This window comes from Sardina pilchardus, chromosome 23 (genome assembly GCF_963854185.1).
Source record: "Sardina pilchardus chromosome 23, fSarPil1.1, whole genome shotgun sequence".
Classification (NCBI taxonomy): Eukaryota; Metazoa; Chordata; class Actinopteri; order Clupeiformes; family Clupeidae; genus Sardina; species Sardina pilchardus.
In genome coordinates, this window is record NC_085016.1 from 3,262,934 (window position 1) to 3,275,906 (window position 12,973).

The following is a 12,973-nucleotide window of genomic DNA, read 5'->3' on the forward strand; positions in this document are numbered from 1 at the left end:
TAACCACATTCGTCCACACTCATAGAAGATGCAGTCTGCTGTGGGCTACATTTCTGATTAAAACAGCCTCAATAACAGACTGCCCAGGGAAGCATAGCCACACACTAGGCTGGAACGCCAGACACTGTGTAAACTGTCTGTTTCAGACTGTTTGCAGTGTATGTCTAGGTAACAATGATCACCATACACCTGGTAGTAAGCTTATACTCTGCTTTTCCGTTTTTCTCCTGTAGGCTATTCGGCGAGTATCCAGTCCGCCTGAGACCGTTTGTTCCCCTGCCACACCCAATCATTAGAGCGTCTGATAGTGATAGCCTGACGTGCGCATGTCCGAGAACCTAGCGGCTGCTCGGCTTAACACAGCGCGGCGTGGATATAACTGTTATTTGAGGCCAGTTGCTTTGTAGTCTTTTGTGAAGTATGAGTCAAAGTAATTCCTAAACTCTTGTCTCCTCTCCACTCCTTGCGTTCTCATGTCTACTCCCCCTCGCTCTGTTGCTACGTTGAGGCCCTGCCCTTTCTGTGTGATTCCGCCGACCGGCTTCCTGTGTTTGCGCGACTCCAAGCTCGATCTGGCTGAGAGAGAATCGGGACCCAAGGCTAGGCTAGCCTGCCACCTCAACATGGAGTAGTTTTGTCTCCTCGACAACAAAAGTAGAGCATTGCCGTGAATTATCATTGGCACTTTTTACACTGCTGAGGGAGCGGCCGCAAATGTGGAGATACGGCTTCGAGGATACCCTGTCGCTGTAACGGAAGGATAGATATTTCAATTTTTATTTATTATTAAAAAGATGGCGAACGACTCCCCGGCTAAAAGTCTGGTAGACATAGATCTCTCCTCATTGCGGGTGAGTAAGAAGGGGTTACAAGGTTTAATTGATATGTAGTTATGTTTTTATCTTACGAATCGAATGTTTGTTTACTTGTTTGAAAAACCGAGTGAGTATTGTTTTTTGTGTCGCTTCAAGCAAGTGTTGGACAATGTATTTCTCACTGTTTTGACGAACAGAGTGCTATCGCCGCCGAGTTGTGAGCTTTCCTTTGTTTGCAATGCATTGGCATGTGTATGCGATGAGCGCAACAGCTGCGTTTAACGTTATCTTCGTCTAGCTTAAGCTCCCCTTGACTGACTAATGATTTGTATTATTCTTTATCTGATTTGAACCATTTTCGACAAATCTGAACATTTCTTTGTTTGCAGGATCCTGCCGGGATTTTTGAATTGGTGGAAGTGGTAGGAAATGGAACCTATGGACAAGTATACAAGGTTGGTTCCTCTTAACCAAGTTTCCCAAGGCTCCGTTTATAATCATTGCCCCATGAAATGTGTTGGAAACAAATAATCTCTGCGATTATAGATCATCTTTCAAATCAACATAATTAGTTGGCATTGGCTGTATGCTCACTGCAAATATGGCATCGAGAGTTAGATTATTTTTCTGTTCCTCGTCATTTCCACCCGAAGTAGTAGTGCTGATTATAACACTTAAGCTAGTTATTTTTCATAGAATGTGTCCGCATCATTGTCAACAGGCTGAGTATAAGGAGAAACAGTTTAAGTCAGCTGGATTTAGCCTCCCATCTGCTGCGATTTTTTTTCTCTCCGTCTAGTCATATTCTTTCAGTTATTTGCTCAAGTGCTCGATTGTGAATTATGTAGCCTGATGAATAAGACACCAAGAATCTCCCGGACTGGATTCTCTGGGTAGCAATGCCTGTGGTACCCTCTCTCGTCATATCCTGTTTTTGAAGCTTGGGAAATGTGTGTTAGGACAAGGAAATATTACTAAACCAAATATGCTTGGCCATGTGCCTTGCCATGTAGTTAAAGGCCACAGGAAAATGTCACATTGTCAAGTTGTCCTTACCCAGACGTTTAAGGACTGGAGTAACCATACTGTTGATCTTATCGTTGAACGTTTGGCTCGCATGTAAATGTAAACTCTAATGCATAATTATTGTGCATGCAAGCAAGACTAATCACTTCTCAAAATATAGAAGAAGAACATGCCTTGTTCTTGAGTACATTGTTAACAATGTAGGCCTTATACTCCATGAACAACCACTCAACCTCATGATCTGCTTTGTGAAGATAAGAAAGTAACATCAGCAGCGTATCATTGTGACTGGAGAAGGCCTCATGTTGGCAAGCCAAGCCAGTGAACCTTTCCCATGAAGAGCACTCTTGCTAACTTCAGTTGCACTCGTCCTGAGCATCTTCAGCTCTGCAGTGCATAGCCCCCTCTCCGAAGTGAAGCGGTGTGTGTGTGTGTGTGTGGACATGGTTGTTTACCTGAAGTTGTTCCACATCCAAGTGAACGTGAATCAGCTCTGGCCATCATCTGTAGCCCCATCGTGTGTGTGTGTGCTGCTCTGTCCTGTGTGTTAGCAGCATGCGTTTAGCTGAAGAGTGTCAAGTCGTGTCCTTTAGAGTGCCCGAGGAAAGCCGTCCTCTCTTGCTGGAGTGATGATTGACATTGCGAGTTGGGTAACCTGCGTTGACCCCTTGTCAACAGTAATTGTGCAGGAAGCGCTGAAGGTTTTTTTTTTTTTGTCTGGGGACTTTTATCGCTGACTAAGACTAAATGAAAGATGTGACCTCACCTGGCTGCCTGGAATAAGCGATAGAGCAGCACTTGTGCCAGAGCAATAGGCCTACTCTACGTGACTGCGCTGAAGAATGATATCTTCCTAACGTTTATTCAGCTAATCCATCTTCACAGTAATGGGGATGTGTGACTTGGGCTAAAAACGGCCCCACATGGAAAACTGGCGTACATGCCATCTCTTTCCCTTATGAACAGATGGCTATGTGGACCTGAGCAGAGAATATTCTCTCTCTCTCTCTCTCTCTCTCTCTCTCTCTCTCTCTCTCTGCCTTTTCTTCCTCTTCCTCTCTCTCTCCCTCCCATTGCCGAGATAATGACATGGCTTTTGGAATGGGAGCTGCGGCTGAATTGTTTGTATCAGAGAAGAGTAGGCTGAGCATTACAGCTATTTATAGATAAAAGAGTGTGTTAGCCCTTTGCATCTCTTCCAAGCTGAGCTAAGCATCTTTTCATGAAGAACCCAGGATGACTTGTTACTAATGTGTTCATTCAGAAAAATATAAGGGATTATTAGTGGTCATCAATAATATAGTGAAAATAGGCAATCAAAGCATGACTACATGAGATGTAGTCCCAAGGCAGACCAAGTGAATCCATGTATGTTAAGGATGCACCACTAGACAGCCCTGAATCATAACAGAATAGGACGTTTTTCTGATGAGAGACACAATATTTAACTCTGTTGGAAAGGATCAGGATTTTGACCTGGCAACGGCCCTCAGCCAGAAAAGGCACAGTCATTTCCATTTGAAAGAAAAGGCACAGTCATTTTCATTTGCCGTTTTCCTAATTGGAGCCTTTCTCCTGCGTTGCTGCTGAAAGCTGAAAAGTTGGATGCGCTTGCTGGCAACATGTCCGACTGAACGTCTTTGCCAGAAGAGCTGTTCATTTCAATCAAGAGCCCCCCCCCCCACACACACACACACACACACACACACTGCCCCCCTCCCCCCCCACCGCCCCACTGTTTCTGAGATTGTGTGTTAGTGAAAACAGTGCTTATCTGTCTCGAGCTCTTTGATTGGAGAGTGCATCTGTTCTCTCCTCGGTCTGGCCAATGGTCATGCAGGACAGTGGCAGGCGGCGCGGAGTGGCTGCGCTGCAGCTGTGGGGCTGAGGGGCAGTGGGGAGGGGAGGGGGGCAGTGTGTGTGTGTGTGTGTGTGTGTGTGGGGGGGGCATTACAAAGGTGTTTTTGTTTGGCTTGCTGTGGCGCTGTGGCCTGGCCGCTCGGCCGACGCGAGAGCGAGAGCAAGAGTGAGCAGAGGAGAAGGACGGCCCGGAGTCTGAGTCTTTACATGGGGGCTATTACCCAGTGGGCCTCAGTCTTTACATGGGGGCTATTACCCAGTGGGCAGCTCGGGCCTGCGCTAACTGGAGCACTCTCCACGCCTGTGTGTGGCTGAGAACTTGTTTACTGTTGGTATCGGACTTTGTCAGTGTGTATGGCCAGTGATCATCTGTTTGGCTTAAAAATAGAGGTCTGCGGGTTTGGTTTCTAAACCAAAAGTGTCATTTTTGCAGTGCCATTTCTTTGTCTTGTGAATGGTGTCTCTTGCTCTCTCTCTCTGTCTTTCTTTCTCTGTCTCTTTCTCGCTCTCTCAGAGAAGGTCGGTTATCCCAGTTTACCCAGGGCCTAGCCTACTGCTCAACTTTGGCTGTTAGAGGACCTGACTAATTCAGATTCTCTGTGGTCCTGTGTGTGTGTGTGTGTGTGTGTGTGTGTGCCTCTCTGTAAAGGACTGTGGTGTAAATGAGCATGATGGTTGCAGTTTGTGTGTTTGGTGCATAGCATTAACTGGGTGAAAGAGGAGTGCTGTTGTTGGTTCCGGGCCGGTGTTGGGCCCGATGTGGACCGGGTCCGTGCCGGGTTGTGGTGGACTGAGCAGAAATGAGTGGGGATGTTGCTGACTGAGAGACGCTGTGAACAAGGGCTCTGCAGCGTGTGGTTCGGAGGCCTTTGTGTGGGTGAATGAGGACCACACACACACACACACATTACCTCACCCACACGCAGGCCTTCCCCTCGCCTTTTCCTATCGCTTAAAAAAAGCCCTCCATCAGCTTTTCCATTCCCTCTGTCTCTGCTGTGGTGTTGCAGGGAAGTTTGGAGAAACGTCTTCTCTCTTCTCTCTTCTCTCTGGTTCCCCTCTTCCCTTCTCCTCTCTTCTCTCTTCTCTCTGGTCCTTCCCTTCCCCTCTCTGTACCAGTACCAATCCTCAGTACATTCATGCATACCTTATCTATAGTATTCTACTGCTCCTTTAGTCATTGTTGATTGTTGATTGTTGATTTGCTTTTTAATCTTCCTGTTTACATTGTTTACATTGTACTGTATGTTGTGTGTGGTGTCTTAAGCTGCTGGGACCTTGAATTTCCCCTTGGGGATCAATAAAGTATCTATCTATCTATCTATCTATCTCTGCTCTCCCCTAGTGGGCTTCTCCTTCTGTGTGCCTTGTGTCTCTGTCTGTGCATGACGCACACCGGACGGACACCATCACCCAACCTGTGGGGCCTCGTCATGGTTTCCCATCAGCCTAAAAATAAGAAGATAATTTTATATGTGAGGGGTTCTTCAGATCCCATTTTCAGCTAAATAAAAGAAGAAGAACAACAACAACACACACGCATAGAAGACAACACACCTGATGATCTTTAGTGAGTCAGGTGACCATACACGCATAGAAGACAACACACCTGATGATCTTTAGTGATTCAGGTGACCATACACACATAGAAGACGACACACCTGATGATCTTTAGTGAGTCAGGTGACCGTTAAAGTCCCCAAACAGGGTTCTGTGATCCGTCCTCGTCTTCTGTCGTCCCTTCAGAGACGCTCCAGCCTTTACGCCTCCAGCGGTACATCACGGAGGCCTTGAGCGATGAGCGGCGCTGCCAGCGAGAGGCCGGTGCTGAAGCTGCGCTGGTCCAGGCTGTCACAGTGCTTTATGTTTATGGCTCGCTGGCAGCCAGAGTCCCCTCGCGCAGGGGGCAATTAGTTAAACACACAGCCTGCCGTGATGGACATGGCAATCTTCAATATGGACTATAACTTCTCCTCAAATCAGCCCAGCCCACGTTGGGGGGGTGTGTTTTGTTGGTTTTGCAGCTGCATTTTTGGACTGTGTGTGTGTGTAGCCTGGTAATGATCTTGCTGTGAATGTGGGTGCATCACGCTTCCAAGTGTGTTTCTAATGAAGAGCGCTGAGGAGGAGGTCTCAGTGGAGAGGGAGAGAAGCGGAACGAGACCACGCCGCAGATCCAGCGTTCCTAAAAAGCGGCTTCCTGCTCCGCATTAGATCTGCAGCAGCTCTGGATCCTCCTGCTCCTCTTTAGATCTGCAGCAGCTCTGGATCCTCCTGCTCCGCATTAGATCTGCAGCAGCTCTGGATCCTCCTGCTCCTCTTTAGATCTGCAGCAGCTCTGGATCCTCCTGCTCCTCTTTAGATCTGCAGCAGCTCTGGATCCTCCTGCTCCTCTTTAGATCTGCAGCAGCTCTGGATCCTCCTGCTCCTCTTTAGATCTGCAGCAGCTCTGGATCCTCCTGCTCCTCATTAGATCTGCAGCAGCTCTGGATCCTCCTGCTCCTCATTAGATCTGCAGCAGCTCTGGATCCTCCTGCTCCTCATTTTTGTTTATCCTCAGCCACCCCCCCCCTTTGACCCTTGACCCTTGCATTGATTTCTGTGCAGTCGGAATGAGCACGGATGCAGACGTACAGCCAGGGCTCCCACGGTCAGGGAAAACCTAGAAAAGTCCTGGAATTGTGAAATCCCATTTGTTGTCCCAGGCCTGGAGAAATCAAGGAGTTCAGCACATGACCCTTGACCTTTAGACTAATCGTTGCACACGACTCTGCTGCTGTAGCCTCCTGATCTAGATGGGGTGCACAGAACAGAACAGCAGAGAACACAGCGATGCCTCAGCACAGAACAGAACAGCAGAGAACACAGCGATGCCTCAGCACAGAACAGAACAGCAGAGAACATGCCGATGCCTCAGAACAGATCAGCAGAGAACAGCGATGCCTCAGCACAGAACAGCAGAGAACACAGAACAGCAGAGAACACGGCGATGAGAACACAGCGATGCCTCAGCACAGAACAGCAGAGAACACAGCGATGAGAACACAGCGATGCCTCAGCACAGAACAGCAGAGCAATGACCAGAGTAGCAGAGGAGTGCGTTATTAGGACACACCGCACACGGCTGTCTGTCTGTCTGTCTGTCTGTCTGTCTCTCTCTCTCATTCTTTCTTTCTCTCTCACTCTTTTCTCTGTCTCTCACTGTCTGTGGTAGTAAGGGGTTAGTCAGCCGTATTATGGCCTTATATAGCCAGGCCAGTGGATTGGACACACACACACACACGCAGTCCCTTGCCATCCCCGGGGTGTGCCAGGCTTTTCCCATACACTCTGCCCTCTGGATCTGAAAGAGTTGCTGAGTGTCCAGACGTCCTAACTCTTAACACACACACAGTCACACACACACACTCTCTGGCATGCATGGGGAAACACAATATTTCCCACTTTTGTTTCTGATTCCACCTCTTTTTTTTCTCGAAATCTCTGCCTTTGTCCGTAGACCCGCTGCATGTGATCTCATAACTCTGTTTCCTGTCTGCCATTTCTGCTTCCTTTTCGTGACGCTGCTTTCTCCTCGGCAGACCCCTGCTGTGCAGAAGCCCTACGTGGGCCTGTGCAAACTCCACACACTGATTTTACTGTATGTAGCCTATAGTAGTGTGTAGTATATGTCTGTGTGCAGACTACCAGATTAGGCACGCGTCTGTGTGTGTGTGTGTGTGTGTGTAGACAGTACCACAGTAGACTCCAGGTAACAGACCAGCCATAAATATCTTTTTTTTCTGTCAGCCTGTGTAGCCCAGAGGTCGGGCTACCCCCCAATAGATTATATTGGTTGATATGTTATATTGGCTAATCTATTATATTGGCTTATTGTTGTGGCTGATAGATTATATTGCTTGATGGATTTTTGGACGCATAACCTAGGCCTGCTTTGATCGAGTTTAAGACCTACATTTGAGATGTGTGTCGAGAGTGCCGATGAGTTTTTGAGAAGTAGGTGCATTTGATCAGAGTTGTGGAGTAAAGATGTGGATTTGGCTTTTGTTGTTGCTTTCTGTGTGCATTGTCAGCTTGTGGGTGTGTGTGTGTGTGTGTGTGTGTGTGTGTGTGTGTGTGTGTGTGTGTTGGGGGAGGGTATTGGCTCCATTCCACCCTTAGCCTCTCGTCCCAGTGATCATTAAGAAAAGCCTTTGGCTGCTGCCGAGTTGCTTGGTCCCATGGCAACTAACGAATCAGGAAAGGTACTATATTTGTCCTCTGTGGTGTAGTGTTGAGGTGTGTGTGTGTGTAGGGGGGTGGGGGGGGGGGGGGGGGTGGTAGTGTCACAGGTCACGTGCCCTAGGTCAGGTGGTAAGATGGTAGGTCACGTGTGTGTTTTGATGCCATTCGCTGTTTTTAGTGTGTGTTTGTAGATATTATCTAGATATATTCAGAGGTGTAATTTTCTTGTTCAGCCTTTTGTGCAATGTGTCCGTCTACTTTTAACATCTGGCCTGGGGGCAGCGCTTTTCAATCCTTTGCCACCATGAGCAAAGCTTTGAGACTTTCCCCAGACCAGTTATGGGAGAATCTGCTGCAGGCCACTGTAGCCATGTTGCTATGTAGCTATGTAGCTTTTGACGTAGTTATCATTTTTGTATTGAAAGTCCCCATAACGGCGTCCCTTTCCTCCTCCTGAATCCTTATGAACTCAATGTGCACCAGAATGCCGCCTGCCTGCCATTCGCCTGAGTGAACAGACCAGCAGCGGGAATCAGACAGCACAGAACATAGAACATAGAACAGTACACAGAGAACAGAACGCAGCACACAGAGAACAGAACGCAGCACACAGAGAACAGAACGCAGCACACAGAAAACAGAACACAGCACACAGAGATCAGAACACAGCACACAGAACAGAACACAGCACACAGAGAATAGAACGCAGCACAGTACAGAGAACAGAACACAGCACAGTACACAGAGAAGAGAACAGAACACGGAACACAGAGAACACAGCACGGAACACAGAAAACGGAACACGGAACACAGCATGGTACACGGAGAACAGAACACAGAGAACACAGCACGGTACACAGAGAACAGAACACAGGGAGCACAGCACAGTACACTGAGAACAGAACACTGAGAACAGGACACAGAGAACAGAGCAGAACAGCACAGGCCCTAGCTGGTTGTGGGCCCCAGCCATCCTCTTAGCACAAGCTGCCTAATGCTGTCTAATACTCCAGCCATATGGAGCAGCACTCCCCAGGGGTGGAGGGAGTGGGGGCCAGAGCCTGGAGTACTGCGCTGGGGGCTGGGTGCACTAGGAGCTCAGCCTGGGGGGGGGGGGACTAAAGGCTGGAGAACTATGATCGGGGGCTGGGAGGACTAGAAGCTCAGCCTGGCCTGCACCTCAGAGAGCCCAGCAACAAATCGCAGGCTCTGCTGGCCCATGTTGGCCTGTGTTGACTCTGCTGTTGGGCCTGTGTTGGCTCTGCCGGTCGGTGCGTGCTGGTCCGTGCTGGCTTGGGTTGCTCACACGACTAGTTCTAAAAGCTGTGCCTTTGACACCATGCCTGCACTTCAGTGATCAGTTTGAGATGCCGTCGCATTGTGTTGTTCGATTAAAAGCAGACCGATTTAAACCCACTAAACTCCAAATGAGCTGGCCATAAAACAGAGAAACCCGACACCAGGGAAAACAGCGGCTGTAATTGGTGAGGGGGAAGCGGCAAGGTTTTCATTGGCCCAGTTGCATGAGATGGTTTGACTGTGGAGAAGAAGAAGGGGGAGGGGGTGAACCCGAGGAGAGTTCTGTTTTGTTTTGAACCCAGTGAAACGGGAGAGGGGAAAAAAAAAAACTGGAAGTATGATCTCAGCGCCCTCAGCTACAGTTCTTCAGCCTGAGCCCCCTGAAAACTCAGAGAACACAACATGGGCTTCTCCTCTTTGTTTTCCTCTCCGAACTGTTTTGTTCGCTTGATGCTGAGCACGGCTGTGCTCATCGCTCTAGCATGCTGGCTAACTGCGCTCTGGTCTGCCTGGCAAGGGCTGGCGTAGCCCCCACTAGCCCCCTCTAGCCCCCTAGCCCCCTCTAGTCCCCTCTAGCCTCCTCTAGTCCTCTAGTCCTCTAGCCCTCTAGTCCTCTACCTCTCTACCCCTCTAGTCCTCTAGTCCTCTACCTCTCTAGTCCTCTAGTCCTCTACCTCTCTAGTCCTCTACCTCTCTAGCCCTCTAGTCCTCTACCTCTAGTCCTCTACCTCTCTAGACCTCTAGTCCTCTAGTCCTCTACCTCTCTACCTCTAGTCCTCTAGTCCTCTACCTCTAGTCCTCTAGTCCTCTAGTCCTCTAGTCCTCTAGTCCTCTAGTCCTCTAGCCCTTAGCCCTCTAGTCCTCTACCTCTCTAGTCCTCTAGCCCTCTACCTCTCTAGTCCTCTACCTCTCTAGTCCTCTAGTCCTCTACCCCTCTAGTCCTCTAGTCCTCTAGTCCTCTAGCCCCCTCTAGTTCTCTACCTCTCTAGTCCTCTAGCCCTCTACCTCTCTAATCCTCTAGTCCTTTACCCCTCTAGTCCTCTAGTCCTCTACCTCTACCCTTCTAGTCCTCTAGTCCTCTACCTCTCTAGTCCTTTACCCCTCTAGTCCTCTAGTCCTCTAGCCCTCCTAGTCCTCTGCCTTTCTAGTCCTCTAGTCCTCTACCTCTCTAGTCCTCTCTACCTCTCTACCTCTCTAGTCCTTTACCCCTCTAGTCCTCTACCTCTCTAGTCCTCTAGTCCTCTAGTCCTCTAGTCCTCTACCTCTCTAGTCCTCTAGTCCTCTAGTCCTCTACCTCTCTAGTCCTGTAGTCCTCTAGTCCTCTACCTCTCTAGTCCTCTAGTCCTCTAGTCCTGTACCTCTCTAGTCCTCTAACTCTCTAGTCCTCTAGTCCTCTAGCCCTCTCTACCTCTCTAGTCCTCTACCTCTCTAGTCCTCTACCTCTCTAGTCCTCTAGTCCTCTAGTCCTCTAGTCCTCTAGTCCTCTACCTCTCTAGTCCTCTAGTCCTCTACCTCTCTAGTCCTCTAGTCCTCTAGTCCTCTAGTCCTCTACCTCTCTAGCACCTCTAGTCCTCTAGTCCTCTAGTTCTCTACCTCTCTACCCCTCTAGTCCTCTAGCCCCCCTCTAGCCTCGTCACCAAATGGCGGTTGAGTCATCTGTTTCTAATCACTCAAAGGTCTCATTTATTGTCTAAGAATGCTCACCCTCCCTCCCTCCACCTCTTTCTCTTTCGCTCTCACACTCTCTCACACTCTCTCTTCTCTCTCTCTTCTCTCACTCTCTCTGTCAGTCTCTCTGTTTTTCTTGGTCTCCCTCTCTTGATTTCTCTCTCTCCTTCTCTCCCTCTCTCTCTCCTTCTCTCCTTCTCTCCTTCTCTCTATCTCTCCCTCTCTCTCTCCTCTCCTCTCTATATCTCCCTCTCTCTCTCTCTCTCTCTCTGCCCTGCTGCTGGTTGTGCGTTTGACAGGCGTCTCTGTCTCGGCCTCTCCGTCTCGTCCTCGGTCAGCTCTCTGGGTCGAGGCGAGAGCTGGAGGCCGAGAGGGTTGGGTCGGGTCCCCTGGAGGACATCTCATGTATGACGGTTATCTGCCCCCCACCCCCCGTCAGCAGCAGTGGTTTGCATGTGGGCTGTTTACTTTTGAATGCTGAGCTTCCTGCACACATGCTCTGGCGGTTAGAGGCTGAGCTCAACAGTCCTGCACTGTGGTTTCCCCGTCGCCTGTGACAACGCACCAGCGTTCAAATGAGTCACTGTGAAACAAGACCCTACTCAGGGGTCTATTCTGTAGTCTCATGGCTGATATAGGTTAGCTTGTGACTGATGGATATAGATTATCTTATGGCTGATATAGGTTAGTTAATAGCTAATGGATATAGGAGACATAGGATATCATTATGGCTAATAGATATAGGTTATCTTATGGCTGATATAGGCCAGCTTATGGCTGATAGATATAGGAGATATAGTTTATCTTATGGCTGATCTAGGTTATCTTATGGCTCATCTAGGTTAGCTTATGGTTGATATAGGCTACCTTATGGCTGATAGATATAGGTTAGGTGTAGGTTAACTTATGGCTGATATACAGTAGGTTAGCTTATGGCTCCTGACGCTAATCTTTAAGCAGCTCTTGTGTGGGTTTGCCTTGATATTGTCTTGATCCGCACTAGCAGACATACTGTGCAGCACTCTGCTGAAGACTTGAACCAAATGATAAGCATGTGCTTACAAGAAGTCAGAAAGGTCGATGTGAATCGAAAGTGTGCGTTTGTGTTCCTGTGTGTTGAGAGAGAGGGGGAGTATGAAGGAGAGGTGTAAAGGGTTAACTGGCTGGTTCTGTGGGTTAAAGTCTATTTTTAGCGCCTGAGCACTGTGGAACTGGGGTGTGGGTTAGTGTGCTGTGCTGGGTGTGTAGTGTGTGCGCTGTGCTGGGTGTGTGTGCGTGTGTGTGCTGTGCTGGGTGTGTGTGCGTGTGCGCTGTGCTGGGTGTGTGTGTGCGCTGTGCTGTGTGTGTGTGTGTGTGTGTGTGTGTGCTGGGTGTGTGTACAGTGTGTGTGCTGTGCTTGGTGTGTGAGTGTGTGCTGTGCTGGGTGTGTGTGTGTGTGAGTGTGTGCTGTGCTGGGTGTGTGTGTGTGCTGTGCTGTGCTGGGTGTGTGTGTGTGTGTGAGTGTGTGCTGTGCTGGGTGTGTGCGTGTGCGCTGTGCTGGGTTTGGAGGCGCATGTGAGTTTACTCTGCTGAGCGCAGGGCGAGGAACTCAACCCAAGGCCCTCTCACATTCCACACGCTCGCATGCTCTCATTAGCAGACACATGCGCACACACTCTCTCTCTCTCTCACACACACACACACACACACACACACACACACACACACACACACACACACACACACACACTCGCTCACAACAGCACAGAAGCAACATATTTAGGTTTCTTCTTGGCTTAATAGGGCCTCTGTTTCACCGCACACATACACACCCACACACATAGTCCACATACACACACACACACACACACACACACACTACATGCTTCCATATAGACTGTACAGTAACGGCACAGAGCTGTGTTGAGCATGCGCAGTTCTTCCCCATGGTCGCGGTGACTGAGTCGCTGAGCTGGGTCGTGCAGGAAGAGGAGTGGAACGGTACAATTCCGCTAGTGTATAGTAGGTATGAAACGCTGGCCGCTGGCTCGCTATGGAAAGGTGACCCCCCCCCCCCCCAAAGCCCCCCCCCCCCCCCCCCC

The 12,973-nt window shown here is 49.2% G+C and overlaps 1 protein-coding gene across 9 annotated transcripts in view; it reads left to right on the forward strand.

The window, feature by feature from the left end:
- The first annotated feature begins 355 nt into the window (after positions 1-355).
- Positions 356-12,973, forward strand: part of LOC134071219 (mitogen-activated protein kinase kinase kinase kinase 4-like) — a 74,131-nt gene continuing 61,513 nt past the window's right edge. For 5 of the 9 annotated variants that reach the window (XM_062527847.1, XM_062527849.1, XM_062527852.1 and 2 more), the window contains exons 1-2: positions 357-851; positions 1,205-1,270. In XM_062527847.1, the coding sequence (XP_062383831.1) occupies positions 795-851; positions 1,205-1,270 (123 nt within the window). In that variant the 5' untranslated portion in view covers positions 357-794. Of the gene's footprint in view, positions 852-1,204; positions 1,271-12,973 lie in introns of all 9 variants that reach the window. The other 4 variants (XM_062527848.1, XM_062527853.1, XM_062527851.1 and 1 more) reach the window with 2 other exon arrangements.